At 38.6% G+C, this 18,764-nt stretch overlaps 2 protein-coding genes across 2 annotated transcripts; both read right to left on the reverse strand.

The window, feature by feature from the left end:
* Positions 1-1,304: 1,304 nt before the first annotated feature.
* Positions 1,305-2,557, reverse strand: LOC105935751 (C-C motif chemokine 20). The gene is made up of 4 exons (XM_012876306.3): positions 2,345-2,557; positions 2,148-2,250; positions 1,724-1,798; positions 1,305-1,634 (listed from the first exon to the last, which is right to left on the reverse strand). The coding sequence occupies exons 1-4, from the start codon at positions 2,424-2,426 to the stop codon at positions 1,580-1,582; spliced, it is 315 nt and encodes a 104-aa protein (XP_012731760.2). The 5' UTR covers positions 2,427-2,557; the 3' UTR covers positions 1,305-1,579.
* Positions 2,558-13,534: 10,977 nt separating this feature from the next.
* LOC105935752 (C-C motif chemokine 20) lies at positions 13,535-14,725 on the reverse strand. Its single transcript, XM_012876308.3, has 4 exons — positions 14,563-14,725; positions 14,365-14,467; positions 13,968-14,042; positions 13,535-13,874 (listed from the first exon to the last, which is right to left on the reverse strand). The coding sequence occupies exons 1-4, from the start codon at positions 14,642-14,644 to the stop codon at positions 13,820-13,822; spliced, it is 315 nt and encodes a 104-aa protein (XP_012731762.2). The 5' UTR covers positions 14,645-14,725; the 3' UTR covers positions 13,535-13,819.
* Between the last annotated feature and the right edge of the window lie 4,039 nt (positions 14,726-18,764).

Here is an 18,764-nt window from a genome sequence, read left to right on the forward strand (position 1 = left end):
AAATAACTAAAATATATGAAGTGTGATGTCTGAAGTTTTTTTAAATCCATGTTTTTTTGGTCAGTTCCTGAAAAATAACAGTATAGGACACAAGGGGTTTGCCCCGACAGCAGCATAATCCATAAATACTATAGTGAACTGATTATTAGTGTGCATGCAGTGTGCTTGCAACATTATTGACAGCGTCTTTCTCAGTCTATGATGTCCTAAACTATCACAGTTTTAACAGGAATGGGCAGAATTATTTTATTAATTGAGGCTCCAGATCTACTGACGAGACTGAGAAACACACTGAACCCACAGAGGAATTTTGAGGGATACTGCAAAAGTCTGCAACTTCAGTAAAATACTACACAAAAAAAAAAACGGGAGGGAATGAGGCTCCTCATTTTTATTCATAGAGCTGTGACCAAGTGGCCAACAGCATTGACACTGTTCCAAAACAAAGTAAGAAAAGGCTCAACATTATACATCAACTATATCCCTGGTGTGACTCATTGACTAAAAGCTGTGAAACAGAATAGCTCATATAGCAATAAAGCTAGCGTAGCAATATAAAGGAGAAATAGAAAACTAATAAATGACAAAAGTCCTGTTGGTAGCATAGCTACCATTATCCTAGCATCTATGCTAACAACAGAGCTAAGAAGACAAAGCTCTTACCTTCATAATCGAAAAGGTACTGTTCCACAAAGAACTTGTCATCTTTGTCGAGTTTGGAGGCTGGTGTGGCCGGAAGCTTTTGTGCCAGTCTGTGCACGTCTCCCAAACGAAATTTGGGTAGATTGGTGAGGGACTGTGTGAATTCCCTATGTAAAAACACTGCTCGCGGAGAAAGCGGAAGTAAAGATACCCTGCTTCACCGCAGAACGGAAGTTGCATGACGTCACTGTGAAAAGGGTCTATTGCTGCCTTTCCGTTCCCTTATTTTCTCTCTGGTTTTTATTCATCTCTACATTTTTTTCTCTGTTTATACTGAAGCTTGTTACTCACCCTTTTCATCTGCAGCCTTTTTATCCATTTTGGTTCTTTCCGCAAATCTGTTAACAGTTCTCCAGAAACATTTCTCCAAATAGCTTGTTTCAATTTTTCCATTAGAAATGTAGTTGTGTAACAGAATCTTAATGGGTCAGTTTGTTTGGACTGCAATGAATCAATTTGATTAGATATGTTTTCATATGAGTTTAAATCAAAAAGCAAATAAAAAGCTGCATCTCTGCAAAACATTTACCTCAATAGCTTTGTGATTTTAACAAAGATGCCTCAGTGTTGCATAAACACATAAACCAGCCTTAATTGTGAAGTCAGTTCAGGGACATTTATTGAAAAATAATGCAACAATGTGTTTTTTAGCTCTCAGAGCAACAATAATACAACAAAAATGCTAACATACAACAACATCATCATGTTATTTTCATAGCATTTTATCAAAACTACAACTACAACTATTATTAATATTACACGTTCCTGTTTATAAAACAGAAGGGATAGAAAAGGTCCCAGATGAACCTTTCAGCATGAAGCTCATATACGATTTCTCCTATTTTTTTCCTCCAGTTTGGCTCCAGGTAAGGAACGTTTAGTGGCCATTTTTCAAGTCTCCCGTTTGTTCAGCATTCCTCTTCCTTCTCTCACTGGAAAGAGCAACACAGATTTGATCAGTAAGAGGGTGCAAAGAGCCAAAGTTGGCCTGCATGTGAAGAGGATTATTTAATATACTTACTTAACACATTTCATCACCCTCATGGTCCACGGCTTCAAAGGGTCAGCACACACAAACTTCCCGCCGAGATGGAAGCTGCAGAGAGGACCAAGCACATGCATGAGCTGTCATTCCTGGCCGACCACTGGCCTTGAGACACCCTGCTGAGTGTCTCTGGTAGATATTTAACAAGCCTTTTGGTTTTCATTCATTAACTGCACAAAGAGCTGCTTTAGCTAGCGATATAATCATAAAAATGGCTTATCTAACCACTTGCTGCAGTGCATTAAGTGCAGAAATAGGCAAGTTCAGTTTTCCTCTCTTCGAGCAGTATTTCTACTAATTATCAATTACAGTCTTATTTTGTTCTTAATAGTTGAAAAACTCCCATAACTTGCAGGTTTTTAACAATTAGACGTATCTGAATGTCAGAGTCATAACTTACATGATGGCGCTGATGTCACAGGAGCCGTTGATGGTCTGAATGTTGTAGCCTCTCACGGCTTTGCAGTGGAGCTTCCTCTTGGTGTATTTCATGCAGCAGCTCACTGTGAACCCAGGAATAAAAACTGTTAATAATCCTCATCTTTATTTCTTTGCTCTGAAAAAACATCGGAGCTCTCACAGATTTGTCTCACTGACCTGACTCGGAGCCGCTGATGAGGCTGGCGACGATGAGCAGGGAGCACAGAGCTGCGAAGAGACACGCTTTTCTGCTTGCCATTCTCACACTGCCGGTGTTCTCGCTCTGTTGTGGGAGAAGCTGAAGTGACGTGACAGGTCTGAAGGAATTCAGCACTTGCTACACACCGCATGTGTCGAGCTCCGTCCTTAAATAGGCCAAGAACGGGATTTCCCCAGGTGGGCTGGACAACGGGATTTCATGCACTGAGGTTAAATTAAAGCCAGGTAATGATTGCTTACAGCCTTGTATTGTCACATACAGGGAAATAATACATTAAAATTAGCTGTAGCTACAAGGGAAACTTAAAGTTGTTTACTTTTTCATAGCTGCACAACTGAAGAAGATTAAATTGAACAATTAACTTTAAACCTGAATCTATCAGGGGTATGAATCGTTTTGCACCTATCTCTGCATGTACAGTAACACCAGTTTGTCTGAATTCAAGGCAAAGTCTCACCAATATGTCTGCAAATTATACCTTCTGGAAAGCTTTTGTTTAAACATCTTCTGTCATTGTGATTGTACAAAGATTCTTTGCTTTCTATTAGAGCAGCCAACTCTGACTCCCACTGGGCAGATAAGAAATGTTGTCACAAAATTCAGAAGAAATCCCCTGTTATCAGCTTAAACATTGTTTCCCAGAAAAGCCCCCTTTAATTAAATCTTAGTTACTCTCCTGTGTTGAAAAAAACAACAACCTAGCATTACTTATCCATGGACTAGTCGCTTTCCAGTTAAAGTCTAACTCACCCCAAGATCAACTTTTCTTGCAGATAAACTATATTAACTGGGCCTAAGGGTGTTACTTTAATGTTACCGCGCAATTGTTTACATTTTTATCTGAACTTGTTTAGTTCTTCTATATTGGTCTTAAAACTGCCCTAGAGCTGCCCTCTTAGGGTTGAACGGTGGCTATTGCAGTTGAATTTTTCCTATTAGTTCAAACGGTAAATGCTTTAGTCGCGCATTCAGGTATAAAAGCATCGCAGTCAGATAGACACCCGTCGCCCTGTGCCGAGTAAGACCCGAGCAATGGGGCCATTAATCGTTTAAAGTTTGTTACTGCGTTGAACGTCTGCCCGTGTTAGGAACAATGCTGCTGACATCACTTCACCACTCAGAAACTGCACCCATTCTGTCCTCCACTGCCTAACAGCGTCGGCTTTGGCCACCTGTTCACAGCTACAGGTGACAGGCCGGATGGCAGAGGCTGGAAACATTTCTGTGAACAAACCTGGGTTGATGACTGGTAGAACAGGGTCCAGCAACAGTCCCAGCCTGCACCTTTTTGATTAAATATTAACATATAATACGCTAAACACTAAGCCAGGACAACGGTAGAATGTTGGACCTTTGCACCCAAAAACCTGAATTACAGTCATTGTTAATTCTTCACTGGGAAAATGAGAAGAGGAGTAGGAATTTAATGTGTCAGGAACAGAATACATCATCTGGACCGGTTTCAAAAATGTGCAACACATATCAATATTCAGCCTGGGATTTTTTTTTCTGACCTCACAACATTTCCAGATAAAATAGTCACCCAAAAACCCTGTTCATTGTACTCCTTGGAGTGGGATTTCCTGTTACATGTGCATAGCTCTATGTGCACATTAGAGTGACCCTGTATGGGATTTAAGTGGGTTATTTTTGTTTCCAAGACATGTAAACAATACAGAAGATGAGAAAATGAAGTAAGAGGACGTTATTCTGATTAATTGAACAAAGTTTGCGACATTTGCATATTCTCTGAATAAAAGCCTGTGTGGGATGGGGTAGGGCTTGTTTCTGAGGAAAAGCTAGGAAGTACATTGTTTTTATAGTGGAGAGAAAAAACATTGTTTTAAATCAAAGGTGATACAAAAAGTCCCTAACAATCCTTATCAGGCAGATTAAGCTGGTAGTTAATTACTTCCTTGATTTATCTTCCAGACTGCAGGCATTATTTTCCTAATTCCTAATTGCGCCCTTCTTCCCCAAGTTTTGCTTTAAGAAGCTGTATGTATAGTTCCTAAACCACATTTGGAGCATGAAACTGGTTGTAAAGGCAGTAGCAAAATAAAATCTTGTCAGAGGTCTCATGACGCAAAAGCAGTGCTGTTTGGCCAACCCTTATCCAAACTTTTATCACCTAAAACAAACATGGGGGAGAAACCACAATAAATTCCACATTCTACAAGGATAATTTCCCTTGAAACTGTAAGGCTATATGCCTACATTTCATTTGCTAATTTTTGGGTGGTAAAATCGCTTCTTTGTCAATGTTTGCCACATTGACACAAATCTGCAAGAAATGGTCATGGAAAAAAAATCATTATAAATAATTTTGCATAATTGTATCTGCACACTGTCTTGGATATTTTTAAGGATAAGGTAATCCTGTGTGTGTGTGTGTGTGTGTGTGTGTGTGTGTGTGTGTGTGTGTGTGTGTGTGTGTGTGTGTGTGTGTGTGTGTGTGTGTGTGTGTTTAGAACTATGATAAATAAACCAGTAACGGTTAGGTTGGGTTTCGTGCAAGGCACGGTCCTCTCTTTGTATCTTAAACAAGGATGAGTGTGTGTGTTCTTGTACTTGCTGCTGAGCAAGGATATTTTTTGCACATTTTACAATTTAAGTAAGTACTTTGATGTAAATAGAGGAATTTTTTTTTGGTCCTCACTTTTTTTTCTGGCCAGAGGTTAGGTTTATCACCAAGGTGTCAATTAGGTTCAGGGTTAGGTATAACCCCAAAGGTTACGGTAGGGTTAGGTCTAAGACCAGGGTTTGGCTAGAAAGGCTTGAAAATGAATGGAAGTCATAGTCGTCCTCAATAACAATGTTGTTGCTCTTCAGTTTTACTGGACTTCCTTGGAGTTTCTTGGATTCCTGCCGTTTTTTGAGCGTTATGGAAATATCTGGGAAGACGCCGGCATCAGCAACAGCTGATCAGTTATGTGAGGTAAATGTTTGCTGCATCAGAACTTATTTGACAAATGTATCTCCATCTCCTTTTAAGAGCATTTATGCTTTTTCCCCAAAAACGTCTAAAACCACCTCAAGCGAGCATCAAAACTTTTTTTGCAAAATTTTGTGAGTTAATTTGAATTTTTCCGTTTCCATCAACCTTGTGTGCATTCCTATTCACTCAAACTCATCGTATTTGACAGACTGAAGCTGATTAGTGTGTCATGTTTCTCTTTAGGTATCAAAGGTCATGTGACTAGTTAGTCAAGACACAACCATTCAAATATTTACAGCCTTGAGATAAAATACCCTGCTGTTCTCATGCTGATTCTGACAAAAGATAGCACATACTGTGTTATCTATTTTTAGACCACAGAGCAGCTAAACATAGTACAGGTGTTCAAAATAGTAACTCATTAACAACAAATGTTGAAGGTGAAGCGTAGGAATTTGTGTTTACATTGGTGAAGTTGTTTCCTTATTGGTGATGCAACATCATTTGTATAAATTATCTGAAAAGTGCACCAAAAATCTGTACCCACTCTCCTTCAATTGAATCAATACTTTGCAGAAACACCTTTCCGTCTTCTGGGCTATGTCTACAAGCTTTTTAAGGAACTGGTATTTACTTTGCGAAATAGCTCTAGCAAACATCTGTGAACATCAATTATCAAGCCTTTTCACAGATGCCCCGTTTGTCTTAGGTCTGAAATTTGACTGGGTCATTCTAACGCATTGAAATGCTTTGATATAAACCATTTTCTTTGTAGCTCTGGCTGGATGTTAAGGGTCGTTCTGTGCCTGAAAGGGAAATCTTGAACCCAGTAAAGTGTAATTGTGAAAGGCACACATTTCTAGATCTACAAGGAGAAACAAATAAGAACCTCAACTTTCAATCCTTCTTATTGACTCAAACTCAGTGTATTTGAAAGACTGAGGCTGATTACAGTATAATTTTTCCCTTTAGGTGTCACAGCCTATGTGACATGTTCATCAATGAACAACTAATCACACCCTTGAGAGAAAATACACCCTGCCGATCTCATCCTGATTCTGACGACAGCACATACTTTGAAATCTATTTTTAGACCACACAGCAGCTAAACATAGTACAGGTGTTCAAAATAGTAACAAATGTTGAAGCGTAGGAATTTGTGTTTACATTGGTGAGGTTTTTCGCTATTGGTGATGCAACTTCGAAATGTAAAAACTGAAAGCTTTATCCTTTGAATTTGTATTTCCCAGATTGGAAAAGATTTGTAATTCTTGAACCATGTTGAGAGATTTGTCTCAGTGCAAATATTTGTTTAATTTTGAGTTAAAAACAAATGCTTAGAAACTGCTTTCAAATCACTGCAAGTGCTGAATATCCAAAATATTCAAACGATGACACCATAAAAACACTCAAAACAATCTTGAAACATTTTTTTAAACCCAAGCAAAAACTGAGCAACATCAAGGCTTAGGTTTTAGTTTAGTTAATGAGAGATAGAAACAAACTCTGACGCAAGACCTGGACTATAGTTTCTTACTCGGGTGTAAATAGCACCAGGTGCCAGGACTGGGGAAAAAACATTAACTTAGATGCTAATCATCTGCTGAAGGGATCACATGTTTGCATGAATGAACATCTCACCAGGCAGAAAGCGGGAATTTCCAGGACAGCGATAGAGTTTAGACGACAGAGGAAAGTACGAAACCTTAGATGGTTAATTAGAAAGTTTTGATTAAGCTAAATGCACCACCAGAAGAAGCAAAAGGGTTGATGATCAGAAATGTGGAGGAGCTCAACAAGTACGTCCGAGCAGCATGACTGGATATGGAGGTACCACCGCAAATACGCGACAACTGTGGATTGAAGGGACACGACGGCCTCTGGACATGACAGCATTGCAGAAGAGTTGAAATTATCACCATCGGATAATACCTGGGACAGTTAGGAAGATTTTGGAAATGGTTCATTCATTTTTGTCTTCACCACAGACACCAACTATTACACCAAAAAACAGTTTGATAAGGAATTCTCATCCAAGGACAATTCGACAATAACCCACTTTAACAACAGAGGTTTGAAAGCTATTTTTTTTACTACATTTGAGAATATTTACTCACACTTTCAACTGAAACCTGGCTGAACACAGCTTTCTCATTTAATACGTAAAACAAATTATTTCATTTTTGTTAATTCAGAAGTGCAAGAACGTATGTGGGGTCATATGTGGAACAAATACACAAAACACATTGTTAAAAGCATTGTTAAAAAAGATTGGTCATAGTATACAAATATGAGCACTAATTTTTCAGCTATTACTATGGTATTATTGTCATCATTATTGTTGTTTATATTAGTCACTGACATTATTAGTTAATGTTAACAACGTTAGCTCTATACTGATACAAATTAGATAATTATGACTAAAATTACTGTTGCTTATTTATACTGACATGCAAATAGGAAAAGTGCTGTGCTTTCATATTGATAAAACTATTTATCATGAAAGTAAAATGTTAAAAGTAAACTTTTTCCCAACACTGTAAATGACTGAACAGCCAAGTTCATTTCATATTTCACAGCTTCATAGCAAGAGTTGTCTCACATTCTCTCCTAACGGGTAAGAAATACTTTGCTTTTATTGAAATTTCCAACCACTGTCATGCAATCCAGTAATTTGCACCACAATGTGAGGATCTGTTGCACGTGACCTCTGCATTGTGATGGTATTTAAGTATTTAAACTATTTCGTTTTATGGAGTTACAGTTGTATTTATGATCAATGTTTTCTTCACGGTAAATCAAAATTATTGGTGAAGACAACATAATTTTTTTTATTCCAGACTGTGGTATTATTAAAGGAAGAAAATGTGATGATTTTGAATATTTTTTTTCATTTCTTGTTTTTACTTTTAGGGTTGTTGTTTCCCCTTGCTGTTTAGTATTATTTAGGTCTAATTTAGTTCTCATTCCATAATTTATTATTGTTTAATGTTTTCCTTATTAAGTTATTCTTCTACTTTGGGTCTCCCACCTGTTTTGTAGTTTCCTCTATATCTGTTGAGCTTCATTCAGATTAATTTTAGGTTTTCACCCTTAGCCATGAGGACCATTCAATTCAGTGCTGTTGCCTTCTCACCTGCTTACCCTGCTATTTAGGATCCCATTTCTCATTTGTAGTGTTTCTGCTCATGACCATGAATGTTTGTTGCCACACTGCTTTTGTGTAGTTCTATATCTATCTAGCAGAAAGTTTTTGTTTTTTATTTTGTTAAACTTTTCAGCCCTCTGTGCTGATTCCACCTGCCTGTGTGGCCTTGAGTCCCCTACAAGAACTTCATTTTGACTGAAGGAAAAACAAGAACTTAAAATTGTCTAAATCATGGCAAAAAAGTGGGAATTTCAATTTTGTTTTAAAATGCAAAAATGTTAAATTGAAATTCAAGCAGGGGTTTTATTTGGATGAGTGATTTAAAACTTGCTTTTATTTAAATTTTCCTAATAATAAAATTTGTTCTGTTTTCTCATTTATTCTGACACCCTCCACTCCACATCTCACCTTGCGCTACCAAAATGTAAATTTTGGATGAGTCATTTTCACATGGGTTTAAAAGGTGATTATAAAATGTAACAAACATTTTAAAGTATGTATCTTTCAAACTTGTAAGAATTTTAAATACATTTTTGTGTATCTAAATGTATGGGTAAACACCTTCAAGGTGCAAAAAAGTCACAATATTCATTGCAACAATTTGGCGCTCGTTTTTTTTTTTTATTCCTGTTTGACATATATTTTACGTTAATTATTATTTTAAACACATAATGAACTAAATAACTTTAAATCATTACCCATCAAGTTTTACTATAGAAAAACAAAACAATGTTGTTGTTTTTTTTTTGTATTTTAAAGCAAAAGTGCAATAAAATTTATTTAGGTTTTTTTTATCCTATTATCAAAATCTTGATAATAAGATAGTTTTTACTTATATTGTATAATATAAGTTTTTACTTATACTGTAAATCTGCATATTGTATATGTCTTGTTCTTAATTTACAGACAAAAGGGGCAAACGCCACATTCCCTTAGCCTTGGACTTTTAAAAATGGGATCAAAAGAGGACAAAACACAACCAAAAGGAGAACGGAGATGTTCTAAAATTAGCTTAACATTCTGTCAGGGTTCTTTGTTTTCGTGCTCTCTAACTCAGTGCTCAGACAGTTGGAAGACGCCAGAGTGTTACCCAGTCGTGGTATGCCTAGGCCTCTGACTTGTTACCTGTGCCTCGTATCCGTGAGTTTTGGAAACGCAGCTTTTGAACTAACCTGTCTCCTGTCTTCTCCAGTTTTTGTCGTGTTTTGGATTTACTCACCTCTGTTGGCTTCGTGCTCTGAGGACCAGTCATCTGAATCCCTGCCACTCAGATTTTGCTCTGGCACTTCCTCTCTTACTCCCTTGGTGGTACCAAGCCGAGCGTGAGACCCCGTCCCTGGTTTCACCTGGTTCGTCAAAGTCACACTCCAGTTCTTCCAACTGCTCCTCCTGCCTGCCGTCTGATTTGGAGCTGTTTGGGCCCCCCGCCTGCATTACATCTGCAAGTCCTCCTGTCACTCAGCCACAACTGTCCATCAGAGAGTTACGATCTCAGAGTTCCTTTGTCACTCACTCCCCCCGGACAGGTCTCCCCTTCCAAACGGTAAGCGGCACCATGTCTGGAAAGTTTTCCCTCTGGTTCCATCCTCTGTAAACATGTCTTCTTTCTGTCTGCAGTCATTCCAGCTCTGATGTTCAGACCTTGCCTGTTGCACACAGCGTGTGCTTTTCCCCTTTTTTCGAGCCTTTAATAAACATCTTAAACTGTTCTTGTTGCCGTCTGTGTCTGCATGTGGGCCAAACACTTAACAACCATGACAGTTTCTCTCACTGTGTGTGATTGGCTTTCTTCCTTCAGCCAGTGAATTTTTCCTGAAGAGTTGCCGAATGACCCAAACCAATGCCATATGTAAGCAGAAAAACCTGAAAACCATTCCCCAAGATATCACGAGTTAGTGGTAAAAGGTAACCGTTTAAAAAGCTTTGACTCGTGGGAACTTACAAACTGCTCTCCTAGTCTTGGTACCTTTGACCTGTCAATCATTGAAGGAATCCCTTCAATGATTTTAGGATAACTGACTGACAAGTCTGACTGTCTTCGCCATCGGTGATCCTTCCAGCAAAGCCCCAATGATATGGGATGTACGTAGCAAGACTTTCCTGTCCAGTCTCGATATCTGTGGCCTAAACATGGCGTTACTTCAAGCAGTGAACTCGTCACTAACATCTCTTACCATGTCTCCACAACTGTTTTCCCCAATTCAAAAACTCAACAGCCTCTACATACTCAGGACGCAGATTCGCTCACTGGATTTCCTCATAGATGCCAACCTGACTAACCTGGAGTTCCTGCAGGCAAAAGTTAACCAATACTCAGTCATCCCCGAGGATGTGATGAAGTCTCTCCCATCACTCAAATATGTGGACTTTGAGAACAATAGTTTCTCCTGTGACTGTGACAACGCCTGGTTCCTCAACTGGACACATGCCAGCACACAAACACAGGTTGCAAATGCATATAACTTTTTGTGCAACTACCCCGATGACTTTAAAGAAAAAAAGCTTTTGGACTTTGACATAACATCCTGCTTACAGGATACCGGCTTCATCTGCTTTGTTTCCACAACAAGCACGATACTTTTATTCACTGTTTCATCTTTCTTTTACAATTTTTTGAGGTGGCAGCTGTACTCTGCCTATTACTTGTTCTTGGCTTTGCTGTTTGACGCAAAACAAAAACGTAAGCAAGCTCCTCATCGATACAATGCCTTTGTCTCCTACAACTACCATGATGAGCCCTGGGTGATCGGAGAACTCTTACCTAAGCTGGAAGGAGAGCAGGGTTGGAGGTTGTGTCTGCACCATCGAGACTTTGAACCAGGTATGGACAATTTTTGTTTCTGTACTAGCAGCCTAGTAATGTATTTACCATATCACCATCTGACAACAGAGGCACAAAATGCTAAAATGCAAAACTTGAACACACACTCCCACTTGTTATGTCAATATTAGGGGTCCAATTAACCAACCATGTGTGTTTATGATTGGTCCAGAAACACAAATATCCAAACTTGTGACCTTTCCAGACAAGAGAGAGTCCAGTCTTTAAAACACCTCTATTGCAGTCCAAAGGGAGTCAGGCCCGAAGCATTAACTCAGACCTCTAAGATTTAAATGGACAATTAAATACATGCATTGCTGTGAAAAAGCGTTTGCCCCGTGACATATTCAGATCATAAAACACATTTTAAGATTGGATAAAGATAACACAAAAAGTTATTTTCAAATCACTATTTCATTAATCTGGTAGGGGGGGGGGGACATCTTTCCATACCAACCTGGATCTTTGTGGAAAAAGTTACAGTCCCCTTGATTTTATTATATATTCTAGAAAGCTGAGTTCAATTTCAGACACAGCCTGATGGCTACCTGACCTGCAGATATAATAAATAACTGGAATAGAACCTTTTTGGCAGCTGAATATTGTAAAAAAAAAAAAAAAAAGTAAAACAAAACAGAAAAACTAGTCAATTTAGGATTTCAGTCTGTCTTTAATGAATGAAATTTTATTTTTACTTTTACAGGTTCATGCACAGTTACTTGAATCATTTTGCAGTTGCAGCAGATGTTGTTTTCCAGTGCTGACAGCATTTTAAGAGGCATTGGTTTTTAGTTAAGCATAATTAAGTCTCTGTTTCAGACTTCTGAGTCCAGTTGTGAAAGCACATGCCTTTCCCCATCTTCCCACAGTGTTTTAAGTTCAGTCCACAGAACTGATGTAAATATGTTCCCACCTAATATTTCCCTTCATAGCAATGAACGTTGTACATTCACATGCATTCCAGACGGTGGCACTGCATGGCCATCGCATTATGGTCTGCAGCTACTCAGCATTCATTACAGACTCCTTTGCCTCCCAGGGAAGCCCATTATAGACAACATCACAGACCTCTGGCTTAAATTTAAGTATATTAATTTTGTTAAGAAATGTTAATTTTTCCACAAAATTACTGTTGGCACAATATCTCAAACAATCCATTTGAACAAAATTTAACTGAAGCTTTTATCAAACTTCTTAGGTTGATCAAAGTTTTTTTTAAGAATGTCTAAGAATGACCACTTGTCTGAGCAGGGACTTATATTTTACTTGCAATTAGAAGGACACTAAAGGAAAATTAAAATAATTTCTAAGGTTCAGTTAGGGAACTGCAGTATCTTGAGGTCATCTAGTCTCCACAACAATCTTTAAATGCCACCTACATGCCTGTTTGTTGTTTGGGAGGAAACCCTGGAGAGATATGTTTTTTTCCTACCATCATAAACATCCGCAGGTGAAATTTACTGATCTCTGCTTGGATTTCATGTGCTTTGGTCAGATGAAAAAAATAACCTTTTTTACAACCTTTAACTTTACCTTATGGAAGCCCATTTTATCATCATAATTTTGAGATCGTATCTCATAATTACGATTTAGCTATCTCATAATTATCAGATAAACATTTTTATTCATCAGAGTGGCAGAAATGGGCTTCCATAGTATGCAGTAAACAGGCACATGCAATTATATTTATTTTAGCAATTTCCTACTTTTATGATTAATTGCTAAGCAAGTAAAGGACAGATAATAGATTGAGTCCAGCTCTATATAATTTACAGTCATGTTCAGTAAACTACAAAATGCATTCCGATGAGGCTAATTTTTTAGATTAAATGTACCTTTTGAAAACAACAACCTTTAGGTATGTATTAAGCTTGCTTTTTATTGCGCCCACATTTCTGTATTAAAAAGGTGTTTGTTTGTTAAAGGTCTGATAATATCCTAATCGTAAATGTGTTTTCATTCGCTGTAAGCGGTAAATCAAGAAAATTAACACAAATTAAGAGTTTAAACCACCCATTTGTCTGTAAATTAACTATATAATGTGTTTCACTTAGTGTTGGAGTTACTGAAAGAAAAACTTTTCAATAATATTCTAGTTTCAATTTGATTAGATATGTTTTCATATGAGTTTAATTAAAAAGCAAATCAAAAGCTGCATCTCTGCAAAACATTTACCTCAATAGCTTTGTGATTTTAACAGAGATGCCTCAGTGTTTCATAAACATATAAACCAGCCTTAATTGTGAAGTCAGTTCAGGGACATTTATTGAAAAATATTGCAACAACTTGTGTTTTTTAGCTCTCAGAGCAACAATAATACAACAAAAATGCTAACATACAACAACATCATCATGTTATTTTCATAGCATTTTATCAAAACTACAACTCCAACTATTATTAATATTACACGTTCCTGTTTATAAAACAGAAGGGATAGAAAAGGTCCCAGATGAACCTTTCAGCATGAAGCTCATATACGATTTCTCCTATTTTCTTCCTCCAGTTTGGCTCCAGGTAAGGAACGTTTAGTTGCCATTTTTCAAGTGTCCCATTTGTTCAGCATTCCTCTTCCTTCTCTCACTGGAAAGAGCACAAACACAGATTTGATCAGTAAGAGGGTGCAAAAGAGCCAAAGTTGGCCTGCATGTGAAGAGGATTATTTAATATACTTACTTAACACATTTCATCACCCTCATGGTCCACGGCTTCAAAGGGTCAGCACACACAAACTTCCCGCCGAGGTGGAAGCTGCAGAGAGGACCAAGCACATGCATGAGCTGTCATTCCTGACCGACCACTGGCCTTGAGACACCCTGCTGAGTGTCTCTGGTAGATATTTAACAAGCCTTTTGGTTTTCATTCATTAACTGCACAAGGAGCTGCTTTAGCTAGCGATATAATCATAAAAATGGCTTATCTGCTGCAGTGCATTAAGTGCAGAAATAGGCAAGTTCAGCAGTGGTTGTCTTATTTTTCCTCTCTTCGAGCAGTATTTCTACTAATTATCAATTACAGTCTTATTTTGTTCTCCAACAATCAGACGTATCTGAATGTTGAAGTCATAACTTACATGATGGCGCTGATGTCACAGGAGCCGTTGATGGTCTGAATGTTGTAGCCTCTCACGGCTTTGCAGTGGAGCTTCCTCTTGGTGTATTTCATGCAGCAGCTCGCTGTGAAGGCAGGAATAAAAACTGTTAATATTCCCCATCTTTCTTTCTTTGCTCTGAAAAAAACATCGGAGCTCTCACAGATTTGTCTCACTCACCTGACTCGGAGCCGCTGATGAGGCTGGCGACGATGAGCAGGGAGCACAGAGCTGCGAAGAGACACGCTTTTCTGCTTGCCATTCTCACACTGCCGGTGTTCTTGCTCTGTTGTGGGAGAAGCTGAAGTGACGTGACAGGTCTGAAGGAATTCAGCACTTGCTACACACCGCATGTGTCGAGCTCCGTCCTTAAATAGGCCAAGAACGGGATTTCCCCAGGTGGGCTGGACAACGGGATTTCATGCACTGAGGTTCAATGACTATAATGATTGCTGACAGTCTTGTCTTGTCACGTACAGGGAAATAATACATTAAAATTAGCTTTAGCTACAAGGGAAACCTAAAGTTGCTTCCTTTATCATAGCTGCACAACTGAAGAAGATTAAATTGAACAATTAACTTTAAACCTGAATCTGTCAGGGGTATGAATCGTTTTGCACCTATCTCTGCATGTACAGTAACACCAGTTTGTCTGAATTCAAGGCAAAGTCTCAGAAATTACACCTTCTGGAAAGCTTTTGTTTAAATATCTTCTGTCATTGTGACTTTAAAGAGATTCTTTGCTTTCTATTAGAGCAGCCAACTCTGACTCCTACTGGGCAGATAAGAAATGAAGTCACAAAATTCAGAAGAAATCCCCTGTTATCAGCTTAAACTTTGTTGCCCAGGAAAAAAAAAACTTTGATTAAATCTTAGTTACACTCCTGTGTAGAAAAAACAACAACCTAGCATTACTTTTCCATGGACTAGTCGCTTTCCAGTTAAAGTCTAACCCACCCCAAGATCAATTTTTCTTGCAAATAAACTATATTAACTGGGCCTATGGGTGCTACTTTAATGTTACCCTGCGATTGTTTAAATTTTTGTCTGAACTTGTTTAGTTCTTAAAACTGTCCTAGTGCTGCCCTCTTAGGGTTGAACGGTGGCTATTGCAGTTTAATTTTTCACATTTGTTCAAACTGTAAATGCTTTCGATCTGCATTCGGGTATAAAAGCATTTCTGTCAGACAGACACCCCGTCGCACCTGAGTCAGACTCGGGAGTTGGAATCACGAGCATTGGGGGCATTAATCGACAGTTTTTAGTATTTGTAACTGTGTAGATTAGAACGTTAGCCCATGTTAGGAATGATGCTGCTGACATCACTTCACCACTCAGAAACTGCACCCATTCTGACCTCCACTGCCTAACAGTGTCGGCTCTGGGCATCGCTGAGTCAGCGCCTTGAGCTCGCAGCTGGAAATGATAAGGCTCAGCTCCGCTAGGTGTGGTCAGAATTCTAAACAATGACTGACTTCCTAGAGTTATTGAATAAGGAAACGGTGGAATGATGAAGTTCCAGCACTTTTATTCAGAAACAGAGCTGAGATCACATAGATGGAAAGTAATCCCACCCCTCGGTCCCGCTGCAGTCTGCGTCTGACTCTTTCTTCCCCTCCTCGCTTTCGGCTCTCCATAATACTCGATAGTTGCCTTGGCATGAGACAAAACAAAGACAGTCTATCCTAGACAATCATCATCCCGGACAGTAGCTACGTAGCATGTGGTCTTGTGATCAGCAGGCCCGTCTGAGTGGCGTGAGGCCATGGTGACTTCAAAATAATATTCCCATAACATTCCACCCTTTTGATCACAGAGATAATTCTGCTCCTGTCTTTTTTTCTAAGAAACCTGGTCAATATAATTGGAATTGTAACAGAGAGATTTAAATCTCTTTTTTAGACATTCTGAGATGCGAGTGAGTACCAAACGGTGCCGCAGCGACATGAGGGCTGATTCTAGGGAAAAAGGGAAAAGGTGATGTCATTGACTTCTACCTAATCCAGTTCTGATTAAAATACAATGAAATTATGGAACTCTACATTGTGGTACATCTTTTCACATTTGGCATCAACGGACACAATCTCCAACCAACGAGCCAGGAAGTCCGAGGACAGCAGTTGCTTGGCCGGCCCGGAGAAGTTATCCGGCCTCTGATACCCCGAACCGATTTCAAGGGACGAGGAGGGGCTCCTGGTTTCGGAGCGTCTCTGGGGCGTCGGCGCAAAGATCCAAACCTTTCTTTCATGAGACGGCAAGAGGATTATTTTCCAGCATTTTTAAATAACGAAATTGCCACAAAACGCTTGCAAGCTTTTCAAATTTAAGCCCCATTTAAAAAATACTGCAAGAAATTTCAAAGTAAGAGAGAAAAATCTGCAAAACTGTAAACCTACAAGGTATTAATAAATAAAAGCCTGTGGACATAATTAATTATATTCAGTCCTTAAAGCAAGTGAAATAGGATTTCCAAATACAGAACAGTGACTGAATGGAAAGGACTGATGTCTCAGCAGGATCTGGAAAAACTAATCCATGCGTTTATTTTTAGTAGAATTGATTACTGCAACGGTGTTTTTACAGGTCTGCCTAAAAAGTGGATCAGACAGCTGCAGCTGATCCAGAACGCTGCTGCCCGCGTTCTCACTAAGACTAAGAAAGTAGAGCACATAACCCCAGTTCTAAAGTCCTTACACTGGCTCCCTGTATCTCAGAGAATAGACTTTAAAATACTTCTGTTAGTCTATAAATCTCTAAATGGCTTAGCACCTAAATACATCACAGACTTGTTATCAGTGTATCAACCCTCCAGACCACTCAGGTCTTCTGGCTCCAGCCTACTCTGCATACCTAGAACCAGAACTAAACAAGGAGAAGCAGCATTTAGTTCCTATGCTCCACTTATCTGGAACAAACTTCCAGAAAACTGTAAAAGTGCAGAAAGCCTGAGTTCCTTTAAATCAAGATTAAAAACACATTTGTTTAGAATTGCCTTTGAATGTTCAAGTTAAAATGTTTTACTGTTTTCAAATGTTCTTTTTTGTTTCTACACTATCCCTACTTGCTTTTATTCTGTTTTATTTTCCAATATTTTAATCATGTAAAGCACTTTGCATTGTCTCTGTACTGAATTGTGCTATATAAATAAATTTGCCTTGCCTTGCCTTGAAGTTTTAAGGTTAAATCAAATTAAAATTTAATTCAAATGTTCAGCTGAAATACCACCACTCCTTCTGGGAACAGAAGTCCTCTTGTCGGAGGGACATGGGGCTGTCCAGTATTCAGTGCTGAATGAAAGCCGTAGATATCTACGTCTTGATAGATCTGACTTCTATCTAGATGTAGGTAGATTTTAAAAGGAGAATTCTCTCTCAATATACCTGAACGACCAATAAGTGTGAAGCCTTTCATTTGGTTGGTCGATGATTAAAATAAAAAAAAGGGTTTGGAAGCAGAGAAGTCCGTTAAAGGAAAAGTCCGGTCAAAATCAGAATGCAAACTGCTGAAAGTACTTTAAATATAAAACTATTACATACTGCTCAATAATTGATACGTTTTTTTTTTTAAGAGTAATTTTCATTTAATCATGTTTATGTGGAGGCGTCCATCTTGGTCAAGAATAGTACTGTCACCTCCCAGTTTGTGACGTCACATCGCGGGACCGGCTGTTGAGCAAGTTCAAAGGTTTTGTTGTTTGTCATCGCATGTTGTTATCAGGGAGTAAAAACTCATCTTTAGAACCAATCTCTCCTCAAAATGGTGATCTGCACCGCCAAATCTACTTTCAGCAGTTATCATCAGTTATTACAACCGTAAACTGCAGAAAATACAGGCAGCGCTGATCTTTATGACTTTACTCACTATGGCAGGATGAGCTTCAGTGCGTTATGAGGCAGAGGGATATTTCCGCTGGTGTCTGAAGTGCGGCAGTGTCACATAGTTTAGAGCTGAAACAATCCACTTCACTTTCTGAAACAAGCCTGAAAAACTGCAAAAATTAACAAGCTACTTAAAAAAAAAGATCAAAGTCGCATAAAATAAGTGGGCTTTGCAACAGTGAGGGTGGGTCTGTTATGCAAGTTTCTAGCAATTTTGGAACAACGTAAGCCGAGGGAAAAAAAAAAAAAAACAGAGTCCGGAGGGCGTGATGGGGGAAAAAAAACAATAATGCTGTTAACACACGTTAAAAAAGGCACCGTTATGGTCAAACAAAGTTAACGTGTTAATAACGCGTTAAAACTGACAGCCCTACTTCTAACAGATATTGTTTTGGTCTGCAGACAGTGATCAACAAAAAACACCTAGTGGTGAAGTTTTGAGTTTAACCTGTACGTGTAGAAACCTAAAACAGGCCTAACTCAATTAGTTGAAACCCAAATTGT

The sequence above is a fragment of the Fundulus heteroclitus genome, chromosome 21 (genome assembly GCF_011125445.2).
Source record: "Fundulus heteroclitus isolate FHET01 chromosome 21, MU-UCD_Fhet_4.1, whole genome shotgun sequence".
NCBI classification, from domain to species: Eukaryota; Metazoa; Chordata; class Actinopteri; order Cyprinodontiformes; family Fundulidae; genus Fundulus; species Fundulus heteroclitus.

Coding starts and splice junctions, on each gene's coding strand:
- LOC105935751 (XM_012876306.3), bottom strand. CDS start 2,426: ATGGCAAGCAGAAAAGCGTGTCTCTTCGCAGCTCTGTGCTCCCTGCTC. Junction 2,251..2,344: donor CATCAGCGGCTCCGAGTCAG/GTCAGTGAGACA, acceptor CTGGGTTCACAG/TGAGCTGCTGCATGAAATAC. Junction 1,635..1,723: donor AGGGTGATGAAATGTGTTAA/GTAAGTATATTA, acceptor TGCTCTTTCCAG/TGAGAGAAGGAAGAGGAATG.
- LOC105935752 (XM_012876308.3), bottom strand. CDS start 14,644: ATGGCAAGCAGAAAAGCGTGTCTCTTCGCAGCTCTGTGCTCCCTGCTC. Junction 14,468..14,562: donor CATCAGCGGCTCCGAGTCAG/GTGAGTGAGACA, acceptor CTGCCTTCACAG/CGAGCTGCTGCATGAAATAC. Junction 14,043..14,364: donor TGTGACATCAGCGCCATCAT/GTAAGTTATGAC, acceptor TCCTCTCTGCAG/CTTCCACCTCGGCGGGAAGT.